The 14679-nt window shown below is 43.4% G+C and overlaps 1 protein-coding gene across 4 annotated transcripts in view; it reads left to right on the top strand.

Annotated features, from left to right (window-relative positions):
- Positions 1 to 14679, top strand: part of Ldah (lipid droplet associated hydrolase) — a 73661-nt gene that overhangs the window by 4831 nt on the left and 54151 nt on the right. For 3 of the 4 annotated variants that reach the window (XR_013047327.1, XM_006981436.4, XM_042266822.2), the window contains one exon: positions 5118 to 5273. Coding sequence is in view for 3 of the 4 variants with exons in the window: in XM_006981436.4 (XP_006981498.1) it covers positions 5120 to 5273 (154 nt within the window). In the remaining variant the exon portion in view is untranslated. Of the gene's footprint in view, positions 1 to 2236; positions 2342 to 5117; positions 5274 to 14679 lie in introns of those variants that run through there. The other variant, XM_076559402.1, reaches the window with a different exon arrangement.

The raw sequence follows: 14679 nt of genomic DNA, 5'->3' as shown, positions 1-14679 counted from the left end.
TATTAGCCGGGCGTTGGTGGCGCACGCCTTTAATCCCAGCACTCGGGAGGCAGAGGCAGGCGGATCTTTGTGAGTTCGAGGCCAGCCTGGGCTACCAAGTGAGTTCCAGGAAAGGCGCAAAGCTACACAGAGAAACCCTGTCTCGAAAAAAAACCAAAAAAAAAAAAAAAAAAAAAAAAAAAAAAAAAAAAAAAAAAAAATTGAGGAGTATTGGCATTAACTCTTCTTTGAAACTGTGGTAGAATTCTGTGCTAAAATCGTCTGTGATTGCCACTTGCTGAGGGCTGCAGGAATATATCATAAGAACTCAGCTGGTTATGGCAAAGTCACCACCTGGAGGGATCAGGGAATTCCTCCAGAGGAAGCCAAATCCCAAGGAGTTTTTGGTGTTACCTGGTTTGTTATATATCAGCTGTATTCTGTTATGAAAATCATGTGTGCCTTCATAGTTTTTCCAATTGACTTTTCCTTAAGAAGGGCTAACAGTGTGGACTGATCACTCTCTGGACATATATATTCCAGGTATTTGGAGAACAGCCTCAGGAAAGGCTTTCTCTGGAATCAGATTATCTTCCTTAGCCACTTTCAAGGACTAAAGGAAACACCACCCAGGTGGGTGCCCAACTTCCAAGGACTAACAGTGATAACAGCCCACATGCAAGTCTCCTGACTTATGGTAAATTCCACAAGGGGACACCACCTAGGAGAGGTGGACGTTAAGTAATAGCTTTACACAATTTAGCTCGGACCCTCCCTTTATATACCGGGACTTCCGGGGCACAAGGGAGAGAAGAGAAAAGAGAATGGAAGAACTAGATGGTTAAGAACTTGAGAGGAACAAAATGAGATGGGGAAGAACTAGATTGAAGGGCTAAAAGAGAGGACTAGAGGAACGAGATGGAAGATGAGGAAGAGCCAGATGGGGAAGAACAAGATGAGGAAGAGCCAGATGAGAGAGGAGATGTGAGAGGAGCTGATAGAGGAAAGAACTAGATAGATGAGAACCTAGAAGGGACAGAACTAGATGAAGGAATTAAGATAGAACCTAGAGGGGACAGTAGACAAATATAGAGAGAAATTAGGCAAGAAAAGAGCTAGACATGAGAACAGAACTGAAGCTGTGTATAAAGGATGTTATGCCAGAGGAATTAAAGCAAGTGGACTATAGAACCCAGTGTGCTGAGATTCTATTTCCTGAAAATAGTCCTCGCCGTTAGTAGTTCTCTCTCCTGAGCCCCTGTGATGTATAATATTGAGGCTGGTTCCTCTAATATTATACAAGAGCCACTTTTTTTTTTAATGTAGGCACTTAGTGCTATGAACTTCCCTTTTAGTGCAGCTTTCACTGTGCCCCATAAATTCGTGTATGCTGTGCATTCATTTTCATTGAAAAACATTCCTTTCTTTCTTTACTTCTGCCTTGTCTCATTTTTCATTCAGTAAAGCGTTGTTCAGTTCCGTGAGTTTGTAAGTTTTCTCTTGTTTCTCTGGTTGTTGATATCCAGCTTTCATCCATAGTGGTCCGATAGGATGCAGCCAGTCACTTCAGTGAGACCCTGTCTGAGAAAATGAAGGTCCCTGAGAGCAGTAGACAAAGGTACCTAAAGTTGATCTCTGACCTCCACACATGCGCAAGGAGGACACACACCGTAGCAAGGAAAAAGGGGAAATCTGAAAACCTCCCCTGCTGTCTGTTTCATGTTGAAGGTGATTGAAAGCTCTCGGGACAGTCTACCCCAAGCTTTTTAGGTGTTATCATTGCCAGTTCCTACATGATTGCAGGGATTCTGAGTAGCTAAAATACCCAGCAGACATTTGGATATGAAGCCGAATAAGATACACATACAAACCTACTTTGAATACTTTTGTTCAGCATTTCAGCTTTACTGTTCTCATTGGCTTCATGCAATAGAAATAGTGTATATATTTGCATTATAAATATTATAATAAGTATAATGAAAGTGTAGTTTTCATCTTCTAAGATTTATACTGATAAAATGCTGGTTCTCTGTTTTACCTATTTATGCAAAACTATATTGCCTAGTTTTGCATAAGGTTAAATTGAATAAAATATGTTGCTACATAAAATTAAAAAATTATTAATACAGATGAACACCTGTACTTAGAAGAACAGGTTTTTGTAAATTGCACAAGTCCCCATCACACTTGGTTGTCATCCAGCCTGACTCTTGGTGCTTGTCAAATTGATTTAATCCAGGCCTGCTCATAGGCTGCAGGCAAGGCTGAGGGTGGAACTGTCGCCCTTCCACAACATATAATTGTCGTCACACTGTCTTTTGTTAATCTGTCCCTGCAGAACTGAATTACCGCGGGTTGTCAGGTAAGATCTTCTTTCCTTCCTCACTGCTTGGTGAGACTCAGACGCATCAGTGAGGGGAGTGGAAGGTGCCTTGGGGACAGGCGTGTGAACGCCACACTTCTCCGACCAGTTCTAGTTCTTGAAGTGCTTTAGAATTGCAGTTGTGGTTTTGTTTTCCGGTTTTTATGGACTGTGCTTGAGTTTCATATCTACTTGAACTCACATAAATCTTGAGGTTACTCAAAGCCCCAAGGTGTCATTACTTGGGATTGATAGTTAAGAGTCAGGTGTGTTTAGTGACTGGATTTCCTCTGGTGAAATGTTAAGTGTGGCCAGTGGCTTCACAGTCAGTGTCCTAATTTAACATTTTGTATTAATCTCCATCTAATTTTGTCTCTGATGCATTGGAAATGTCAGAACCCCTTCACAAATGCGCTTACTGTGTCCCGATAGTTCTGGAGAGGAGCCTACAGTGGCATTTACTAGTGAATTAAAATCGGTCTGTATAAAAAGGTGACAGGCACTTATTTAGTCGACATAGTTTGTATCAAGAGTGGTTCCCACACCTTAAAGGTTTTTCATTTTCCTAAGCATTCTTGCTTAAGAAAAATCAATCAAGACTTTTGGTTAAACACGAAAATTTAAACACTTGTGTTTATTTCTTCTTCCTGCCTAAATTCACAAAAACAACAGTAAAAGGAATGTAAACACAGAGAAAGGGGATGAAGGGACAGCAGATCCTTAGAGAAGTGAAATCATAGGAATTTTAGGGGGAAGGGGAAAGCTAAAGGAGATTAGCCAAGCTGTCTCGGTGGGGCGTGTGTGACCAGAACTGTAGTTTGTCACTCCCTAGTATCGAGTCCTCCTGAACTGACTGTACGGTCCTCTGTCCCAGTTTGCGTGACTCCATAATGACCACTTGGCTCTTCAGCGCTTTGACTGTGATCAACAGCACTCCTTGCATCAATCAGTCTTACGGACATATTTTTGTTCATTTAGAATTAATTCCTCAAAATGAGGCAAAGTGGTTGCCTTTTGTAAGTATTGGCCCATGCTGTCAGATAGTTTTCCAGATGTGCGGAGTGTCCCGTTCCACTGACTCCTAACCATCATTGCACTTGTCTTATGGTCCATGCTGTCAGGTAGTTTTCCAGATGTGCGGAATGTCCCGTTCCACTGACTCCTAACCCTCATTGCACTTGTCTTCATTAAGATGGTCTGTCTGGGCACAGGCATTGAGACCTTGCCCACTGCTGGTGTAAGTGGCACTCTGGAGACACCCAGCCCTAGCACAGTGTTTTCCATTCTGGGCATCCTTGACCTTTTGGACTGGATGCTTTATTGTGGCAACTAGCTGTTTAGCTGCATCTTTGGCCCCTAACCACTCTATGCCCGGAGTTCTCAGTTCTGCCAGTGAAAAGCAGCTCCAGTTTTTGCTCCGTGTCGTTTGGTGACAAAATCCTCGCCAGTTGGAAAGCAGCTGCAGGTGGGGTGTCTCGCAGCCTGAACAGCACCGTGGGTGGGGGTGGGGTGTGGGGGGGAGTGCAAGCTGGGGAAGCTCCAGCTGCCACTCTCCAGCCACCCCCAGCAAGAACTCAGCATGGCCTCCCCTGAGGAAAGCAAACCATTTCAGAGACCAGGGCCAGAGCTGTGAATGCAGTGATGCCAGTGGGGCTAGAACTGGGAGGTGAGGGGCAGGAATTCAGTCACTGACCACAGCAGGAAAGCGCTCCAGAGGTCCTTGAGGATAAAATGGTGAGCAGTGATGCCAGTGGGGCTAGAAGTGGGAGGTGAGGGGCAGGAATTCAGTCACTGACCACAGCAGGAAAGCGCTCCAGAGCTCCTTGAGGATAAAATGGTAAGCAGTGATGGCAGAAAGCAAGTGGACAGGAAGGAAAGGACAGGGTACCCTGGGGGGGGGGGCAGGCTGGCATGAAGGGGCCGGGAGGACAGAGTTTTGAAATCTTGAGACCTGGTGCCCAGCACAAGGAAGGCAAAGGCAGGGATGGGGGGAGGGGGTGTCATTTACTTAAATATTTCAGGGTCACCAGTTTGTTCGTATGAGGTTATTCAGACAATCATGCATGCCGCTGCCTCGTGTCCTGGGTAGTCTCTGCCTCCCTCTTTTATAATTCAATGGCATAGTCACACAAAACAGTGTGCTTAAACAGAATTTGGACGGAAGAGGGTGGCTAGAATGAGCAGAGAGGAGCCCAGTGGCTCCCCGTCCTGGGAAAGATGAGCCTCCCCCCAGCCATTGCCAGGTGAAGGTAGAGGGCCCGTCCCAGGTGAGGCACTGAGCTATCAGGGGAGGGGGGAGTGATCCAAGGGCACTGTGGCTTCCAGCTGGAGACAGCCACAGGGGGAAAGGCTCACCTGACTGTGATTCCTGCTTGTCTCTTTCCCGTTCCTGACCACGTGACTGCTGATGCTCAGGAAACCCCCTGATGGTGATTGAATTTGCCTTTCAGTCTTTAATGCAGACAGCTGAATAGTCTGTATCTTTGACATGCCCCGTGGCTTCTCTTCTGGGTGGTTTTGAAATGTCCTCTTTTTATTCTTTAGTGCTGTCTTTGGTTCAGGTTGTCTATTTTTACTGCCTATGTGGGGGACGAGGGAGGGTGAGGCAGGGTCTCCTGTAATCCACTCTAGCCTCAAACTCTGTGTAGCTAGAGATGCTAACCTTGAACTCATCCCTCCCCCTGCTGAGGCCTGAGACTGCAGCTTGGCACCGCGGGCTCTTCCTGCCTTTTGCTCATCTTTATTTTGTTTCTCACCGCCCCTCCCTTTTATTTAGAGATGGCCTCGGAAGTTCAGGAGGAAATCCCTGTGCATGAGGAATTCTTTCTCTGTGGTGGAGTTGAAACCCAGATATTAAAATGTGGGCCCTGGACTAACCTCTTCGACACACAAAGTGTCACCAGGCCAAAACTGCTTATCTTCATTATTCCAGGTAAGTCGAGAAGTCACAGATCCTCACAACCCGTGATTTCAGAATGACTGTTGGTAAACTGTGGAGAACCGGAGGGAAGTAAATGACGACTCATAACAAGCAGAGTTACTACCCTGAGAGCGTGTTTTAGTTTCCTTTACATTGATATCCTTCATATGACCTGTTATACAGAGAGGCTTTGTCTTACGCAGAAGGTTCCACATGCACAGTTTTGCAATTTCCCTCGTAAATGTTTTTTTTTTTCGAGACAGGGTTTCTCTGTGTAGCTTTGCGCCTTTCCTGGAACTTGCTTTGGAGACCAGGCTGCCCTCGAACTCACAGAGATTCGCCTGCCTCTACCTCCCGAGTGCTGGGATTAAAGGCGTGCACCACCACCGCCCGGCTTCGTAAATGTTTTTATACTTACAGCTGTATCAAAGTTTAAATTTTTAACAATGTGTCCCCCCCCACCTTATTTTAAGATGAGTATCTGTTTAATAGGGAGTTTTTATTCTGGGATTTTCTTCCTGGCCATTTGTGACTTTTCTCTGTCGCTGTCAGAGATACCTCTTTGGTCGCAGGCAATGAACTTTCAAATTGTGTTCTGCCTGGCACGCATGGCGAGACTCCCTGTTGGCGTGTCTTTGGCTTTATTTCTGCACTTATTGGGTTGGACAGAAACGTTTCACCATCATGAAACTAATCAAAACTGTCTTTTCCTTTAAGATTATAAAAACAGCTCTGCGTGCCGTGTGTTTTCACTGTTCCGTTGAGAATCCTTCAGGCTGGACGACGTCTGTTTCTTGCTCTCTCCTTAGGTGGCCATTAAGTGGCTCGCACCATTCTTTAGATGGGTGGTTCTGTCTTTGCCCTTCTGGTCTGCAACGTTATCTTTACATAAAGCAGGTTCTTCCGCAGCTGAGCCTGTCTGTCCTCTGCCTCCGTGGACTTTTTCTCTGTTTTCCTGTTTGCAGAACACCTTCACATCTAGGACTCATCCTTGCTCACTGTTTTCCTATCCAGGGTACCTTTTGCCTTTCCTTCATTTGCTTTCGCAATATTTATTTTGTTATTTATTGTTTGTTTGTTTTGTTTTTTGTTTTTTTGAGACAGGGTTTCTCTTTGTAGCTTTGCGCCTTTCCTGGAACTTGCTCTGTAGACCAGGCTGGCCTTGAACTCACAAAGATCTGCCTGCCTCTGCCTCCTGAGTGCTGGAATTAAAGGCATGCGCCACCACCGCCCGGCTTATTTTGTTATTTATTAAGAGAGAAAAGAAACCTCATTTAACTGATCTTTAAAATTAGCTATTTTAGCTCTAACAATTCCCCAGTAACTCTTCTAACATTGGTGTGCTCTTGGCATTTAGTTCACATTTCCTTTTGTTCTTGTGTTACATTTTGGGGGGTAGGGGGGGCAGGTATAACGAGTCTTTTTCTGTCCTGCCAGCCAGCTCCCAAATAATGACCCGGAGACTTCTTATTAATTATGAAAGCCCAGGCTTAGCTTAGGCTTGTTCCTAACTAGCTCTTCTAACTTACAGTAATTTATAGTAATCTGTGTTCCATCACATGGCATTACCTCCCTTCCATCTTGCACCTCCTGTGTCCTCTCCGTGTCTCCTGGAGTCTCCTGTACACCTAGATTCCTCCTCCTCTTCCTTTTTCTCCCTGGAAATCCCACCTATACCTCCTGCCTAGCTATTGGCCATTCAGCTTTTTATTACACCAATCACAGCAACACACCTTCACATAGTGTACACAGATCCTGCAACAGGGTGGGGTGGACTTCAGTACTAATATCACACATGTGGAGGTCAGAGGACAGCTTGGAAGAGTCATCTCTTTCCTTCTATTACATGGGTCCCAGGAATTAAACTCAGGTTGTCAGGCTTAATGCAAGCAATTCTACCCACTGAGACATCTCACTGACCCCACATTACTTTTAAAAAACATAATATTTTTATTAATTCTTTGAGAATTTTATACAATGCATTTTGATCATATCCTCCTCCAACAGCTCCCAGAACTATTTCTCACCTCCCCATGCCCTCCTAACTTCAGGTCCCCCTTCCCCTTTTTTAATAACGGAGTCCAATTTGTGGTAGCCAACTTGTGCTAGGTGTTGGCCCACATTTCTAAATTAAATACTTAATTTCTATTTATTGTTCTATTAGATGTCATCTGCTCACTTCCACCCAGATAAAGAGTACATTTTCCCTCTTCTGTACACAGTCAGACATCCCTCCTTCCCGACCCGTTGTATTTTTCAGTTTTTAATCAGATCTGTGTTTAGTGCGTTTGCGATGGCATGAAGTAGTACTGCGTAGTCACTGTATTGTATCTTTGCAGCCTGCAGTGTATTTCGACTGCATTTCCCTCCCTTTTCATCATTGCTTCCTTTCACTGAGGTCATGTCTGTCTGTCCTTCCTCTTAGTTTCTCTCTGCCACAGTCACTTATTTAACCTAACACGTCTCTACAAGTGAAAAGCAGTCCCTGGGCCACATTGGAGGGATGGTTTCTTGCTCTAGGGGCTGTGGTCCCGAGTGTGCGGTCCTTCGCGTCCGGTCTGCACTGTCTGTGCTCCAGGCTCCTCCTCCTCGACTGCGCTCCTTCGAATTCCTCTTCCTATCTGCCAGCTTAGATCCTGTTTCCTAGATCCCATGACAAGTGCAGGAGGAGCGACCTTGTAAATAATGCAGCCTATCAGAAGGTTTTGTAAGACTGGGGGTGTGGCCTGGTGTGCTGAGTATGTGCAAGTTCTTGGGTTTGATCCCACCACTGAAAACGGAAGAAAAAGAGACACCCTTTTAGACTTGCAGCTTGGAAATAATTTTTCCCTGGAATTCAGAGCCAATAATCCCCTACCCGCCCTTTTTTAAAAATTATTAATTAATTAATTTTGGTTTTTCGAGATGGGATTTCACTGTGTAGCCCTGGCTGTCCCAGAACTCACAGGGATCCTCCTGCTTCTGCCTACCAAGTGCTGGGATTAAAGGTGTGTTCCACCACCGTCCTCCCTCCACCCCCCACCGGGGTTTGGAGTTGCTTATAAGAAATTCTGGTGTCATTCTGATCTCTTATCTTTAATATGTGAGGTTTCCTCGCAGTTCACATCTTTGAGACTTTTTCATTTTGTTCTGAGAGTTTGGAATTTTCCAGTGAAGTATGGCTGGCATTTCGTACATTGCATTTTGGTTTTAGGGGGCCCTTTTAATACAAAAACTCTTATGCCTAAGACCTTGTATGATTGTCAAGCACTACCACTAAAAGCCTTTGGTTTGGTGTGTAACTTATGATGGCTTCAAACTCACAATCCTCCCGAGTGCTACACATCTAGCTCCACGCCTAGCTTCATAGACATGGATTCTAAGCTCCTTTCCTCCTCTTCATATGGTCTCCTGGTTCATGGGGACAGTATCGTTTCCTTTGGCTTTTTGCATTTGTTAGGTTTTCACTCTATTCCTTTTTCTGCTTGTTTTCGCTGGTAGATTTTTTTTTTCCCCTCCAAGATTTTACTCCCCACCCATTTTCAAGATGAAGATGGGGAAAACTGATTGGCACTATTACACACAGAGGTAGGGTTTGTCCATATGCCTAGATTGATCAGCTACTGCCGTTTTCCTAGGACTAGGAAATGTAGTGATTTCCAATATCCATGACAACCTATGCTTAGCTCACAACAGACCTGGGCTAAGAAGAATGATTGGGCTCCCTGGGCAAGCCTCACTGTGGGGTATTGAGTATAACCGAGCATTTCATTAAGAGTCTGTGGTTTTCAGGATCTGTAGCTCTTCCTTCAATTATTCTGTTTTCTGGGAAGGAATCTTCTTCCATGTTCCCCTGTAAAGAGTAGGAGCCTGTCTGCTGATGTTCAGAGCTCAGCAGGGAAAGGACCTGAGAAATCCAGTGTTCAGCTGGACTTCCTCTACTCAGTGTGGACTTCACGCTCAGCTGGGCGTACTCTTCTGTTCGGGACTTCACGCTCAGCTGGTATCTCTCTTTGGCTTAACCTTCTCCGGAAACAAATTTATAATCTTCTGGGCTTTAACATTCTTCTTGAAAATTGGTCTGGGAGCGTGTGTTAAAATGAAAAAATAGACATACTCTGCTGGTAGTTGAATGAGACTTTGAAGTTGTAGGCAGAGTGGGTGCTACTCTGTGTAGCTGAGATTTGGTGGTGATGGGGTATAGAAAATAACTAGACTAGTAATCCTGGACTGGAGGCAAGGTGTAGTCCTGCAACAGGAAGGAAGGAAGGGAGGAAGGAAGGAAGGAAGGAAGGAAGGAAGGAAGGAAGGAAGGAAGGAAGGAAGGAAGAAGTAAGTAAGTAAGTTTGGCAACTAAAGTGGACAGGTATGAAAGGATTTAAGAGGAGAGTGAAATAATCTCTGCCCCACCCCCATGGCCGTCTGCTGTTAGGGGTCAAAGTCGTTTTCTGAGAGTGATGTTCGTAGAGGGTGAGGGGACAGTAGATAGAAGAGCAGGTCTGCTGAATGAAAGGAATGAGCTTCCAAGAAGAAGTTTACGAATTCGTCAGCAGCTTCATGATAGACTAGCAGATGTATTATTGTAAGTGAGGTGTACAAGGACCCAAGATTCATCTGGAGAAGGGTCCTCAGAGTTGGGGTGCTCTGGGTGTTAGTTGTTTCTGACTGGTGAAAGGACCTAAGCTTGAAGTTCTTACACTTACTGTCTCCATGAGGGATAGCGCCTGAGAACACAGTGTTCCTCTGTCCAATCACCGACTTCTGATCCAGAAAATCTGGCGGTGGCACAGTCACCAGAAAAGGCCCTCCGGGCAACCATGGCCTGCACGCCAGGTCGTGTTATGGGCATTTGTTGCTTAAACGTAATGTAGATAAGTTCTTTGGATTTGATAACTGTGCTGAATTGTGGGGCAGAGGTGGTGACGCAATTCAGCTGGGTTTTGAAATCTCTTAAGATGTGCATAACAAGAGGACTGTCAGCTAAGGATCCAGTTTGTCAGGGGATATGTGAGTGACTGAGAAGTTGATAGGGCGGAGTGGGCGGAGTGAGTAATGTGAACAGTTGATGAAGGAAGACAGCCCACTGAACCCCTCACCCGCCACTATTCACTTTATTCATTCATTTCTTCCGAGTATGCTGAAAAAATATTTTGCCACCAATGAGGTGTGTGAAATGTTAGAGAATCAGGAGTGAGGCCTCTACTGAAGAGGTTTGAAAGGCGGAGAACCCCAGGGTCTCCTGTGTGGTGAGGAGGTGGGGGGAGCAGTTAGTAGGGTTGCTACAGATGGAGGGAGGTGCAACCCATTCCTTGTTCTGTGAGCTCTTTTCTTGGGGCACCTTGAGACTTCCAGATGTGTCCTTTATGCTTGCTCTGTTGCTCTGCGGCCCCCACCGTTTTCCTCAGTTTCCCGAGAGGCCCAGGCTGGTTCTGCTTGTTAGTTGGTAGGGTTCTGGTACCCTTTATTTGGGGCGTCATCTATACAAACTGTCAGGAAAATTAGAGCGCACACTTAGGGATGAAGGCATCCAGAGTTTGTGTTTTCTCCAGGCATGCCACTTTCAGCAGCCTCTGTGGGTTACACTGTCTGATTGCTCTCCAAACCTGTCCATTTGGGGTTGGATGGAGCCTTCATTGTCAAGACCTGATTGCTAATAAAATGGGTAAAGAAGTCAGACCAGCCCAGTCCTCCAACATAGGGAGCAGTGTGAAGAGGATGGCACTGTACTCCAGAACCACATCAGCTAAGATGGGGAAAACCTTACTGCATGTGGAAATAGAGAGATTAGTTGGAGAAATAGTCTGGACATGGTGGCATGTGACTGGACTCCCACCATTTGGCAGCTGAGGGACAAGGGTTGCTTTGAGTTGAGGACATCCCAGGTTCCATAGTACAGGCCAGGATGTGCTAGAGTATGAGAGACTCTATCTCAAAGGGGAAAAGACAATATGCACACAGAAAAATAGACATTAGCCAGGTGGCGGCGACACACACCTTTAATCCCAGCACTCGGGAGGCAGAGCCAGGCGGACGGATCTCTGTGAGTTCGAGGCCAGCCTGGTCTACAGAGCGAGATCCAGGACGGGCACCAAAACTACACAGAGAAACCCTGTCTCAAAAAAAAAAAAAAAAAAAAAGACATGAATGGAAAGAGACTAGCTTTACTAGGTACAAAGACTATATATAGAATTTAGGAATTCTGATTCAGTATTTTGTGTGAATGTATGTTTAAAATTATATCTATATTACTAAATATATTTCAGACAAGAGGTAAGTTCCACTTTTTCTGTATCAAGATGAGTGTGTGAACATTTCAGTTTATAAATATGACAGATAAAATCAATTTTAAAATGTTAAATCCTGTCAACCTTTGGTCAACTCTACTCAGTCACAATGTACATTTTTTAAAACATTTTGATAGATTTAATTTGCCAACCTTTTAGTTCACATTTTTTCATGTACGTTCACAGTGATACTGACATATAGTTTTGCTTTTCTAGAAGTAGCATCTGGCTTTGGTATGAGGGTAATGTGGACCTCACAGAGTGGCTTGGTAACTATTTCTTCTTTGCATGTTTTCTTGAAAACACGTATAAACTGATAGTGTTTTTTTCCCTTGAGTGTTTGGCAGGATTTACCAGTGAAGCCACGTAGGTCTGGATTTGTTTGTGAGCTCTCCAGTCTTTAAGCTTGACCTTCTTAGTTCACAGTAGGCCTACTGAGATTACCTAATTCTTCTGGAAAAAGCAGCGATATTTTCTATCTCCATAGAAAGTTGCCTATTTTGTGTAATTACCCAAGTCATAATGTTTTCTAATTATTCTTTTAATGTAGAAAATAACGATTGAAATCTAGTTTTTTTTTTTTTTCCTCTTTGCTCTTTGAGGGCCACCACCCAAATCCTAAATAAATACATGGAGACTTATTGTTACTTGTGAATGCCCAGCCTTAGCTTGGCTTGTTTCTAGCCAGCTTTTATTAACTTAAATTATCCTGTCTACCTTTTGCCTCTGGGATTTGTTCTTTCTCTATTCTCTATTCCTTTCTTTCCTTCTTACTGTGTGACTGGTTGTGTGGCTGGGTGGCTGGCCCCTGGTGTCCTCTTACCTTCTTCTCTGTTCTCTCTCATTTATTCTCTCTGCCTGCCAGCTCTGCCTGTTTCTCTCTCCTCCCTAGCTATTGGCTGTTCAGCTCTTTATCAGACCAGGTGTTTTAGACAGGAAAAGTAACACAGCTTTATAGAGTTAAACAAATGCAACATAAAAGAATGCAACACATCTTTGCATTATTAAACAAATATTCCACAGCGTAAATGAATGTAACACATCTTAAAATAATATTCCACAACATTTCCCCCTTTTTGTCTAAGTAAAAATGAAAGGTTTCAACTTTAACATAGTTAAAACTATATACATATAAAACTATATACAACAACAATAACAAAACAGTTATCAAGTAAGAATTGCATTTACAGGCTGGGGGTGGTGGCGCACGCCTTTAATCCCAGCACTCGGGAGGCAGAGCCAGGCGGATCTCTGTGAGTTTGAGGCCAACCTGGACTACCAAGTGAGTTCCAGGAAAAGGCGCAAAGCTACACAGAGAAACCCTGTCTCGAAAAACAAAAACAAAAACAAAACAAAACAAAACAAAACAAAAAAAAAAGAATTGCATTTACAATATTTAGTCCATTTGTATTTAGCAAGTTCAGAGAAAATACTCCATTATCTATCTTAGTGATTCCAAAGTTTTATAACTAATTTACTTTCTATCATAACTAAGGAAAACAAGAACTCTATTTAGTTTTTAACTCCATCAAAGACCCCAGAAAGATGTAATATTACCTAACAATAGAGACATCTGGCTACCTGGACAGTCACTCAAAGTTCCTGTGCGACGTTGGGGCATCCATCTTCAGCCTTCAGGCCTAGACTATCTGGTAGACTTTTCAGGGAAGTAGGAAATTTGAAGGACTGACCTACCTTGTATTGGCAAAATTCATCAGTCATTTACCTCTGTGTCCTGCAGAATGTCTGGCAGACTCTTCTGTGAAGCAGGAATCTCGAAGGACTGTCCTGCCTTGTTTTGGCAAAGTTCAACAGTCTTTTTCATATGTCCCTGCTTGTCCAGTCTATACAGCATATTGTCAGCAGTTAAGGCAAGAGCAGTTTTTTTTCCTAAATGGCCAGCCTTGCCATATTGAAAGCAAACTCCATATGGAGTTTCTTTGATGCCCATTATCCTTTTATGAAATAAATTGGTGCTTCCAGGAGCAGATGTGTCTGATTGTCATGAAAAAGACCTTAGGTTATTAAACATCTTAAATGCTGTATTCTGTAGGTCTTTGAAGTGTTTGAAAATCATCTATCTAAAACATACCTGTTTCACCTTGAAAACATAACTAATGTGACTTATTAAGTTTTATTATTATAGATTAACTACTAACCTCATTTCTTATTTATACATTACATTTTTAAATGAACTGCATAAGCACACTACCCGAAACAAGAGTAGAAACATACATACATTGTAACAAAAATAACTTTAAATTTGTATCGATGTACAAAAATCCATGCAAAAGCAAACTATCTGAGATTAATAGTTGTCTTTTTAATTATGTCCTGTATAATTATGTTCCCCTTAGTGATAACAAACATTCATAACCCACCAAATAACCACCATCCATCCACACCCCACCACTTGGGAATGTGGGCGTTGTTCTCTAGACTGCTTCCTGTTGTCTGTGGGCAAAGGCATCTTTAGGGGTCCCTGAGAAAATTGAAAAAATGGCCAAGTCCTGGGAAGACCAGCAGTAACCTTTGTTGATAGAATGACCTGTCAAATTTCAGGAGCTCTTCCCTGATCAAACCTGATCCATATCCATCCTGAAGGAATCCACAGCCTCTCATTTCCTGTGAAAACAAAAGCAAAACTTCTCCAAAGCGAGACATTTTTTTACTTCCATTTTAAAGTTAAGTCATTCTTAAAATATCTAGGCTAATTTATTTCATCAGTCCCTCTTTCAATCCCATGTCTCTTAGCAGCTGTTGTTTGCTTATCAGCAATCAAAAACTTCAAGGTCGATACAGCAAGATACAGGATCCAGACTCCCTGTGTATTTCCCATCTCTGTGTGGCTTATTCTTTTTTTTAATATTACTTTACTTCTCTCTTTAAAAACTTTTATTTTATTATTTTTAAACTTTTTTTTTTCTATAATTGTCTATATCTTTCTCTTTTTTTAAGCCTACGCATATTGTTTAGCGCACTGTAACCTGTTTAGAGTTTTTTTTTCCTATCTGGGATCTGTCTTTATTGCTTATCTCTAGTCTTTTGTCTGCATGAGCAAAAGACTGCTAAGCAGCACAGCTGGGACCTCCACTGCTGCTTAGCGGCTGACTCTGCCCACTTCTCAAGTCCATGAAAGCAAAACCTAAATAAAG

This window comes from Peromyscus maniculatus, chromosome 22 (genome assembly GCF_049852395.1).
Source record: "Peromyscus maniculatus bairdii isolate BWxNUB_F1_BW_parent chromosome 22, HU_Pman_BW_mat_3.1, whole genome shotgun sequence".
Taxonomy (NCBI): Eukaryota; Metazoa; Chordata; class Mammalia; order Rodentia; family Cricetidae; genus Peromyscus; species Peromyscus maniculatus.
This window is presented reverse-complemented; position numbering and strand designations above follow the sequence as displayed.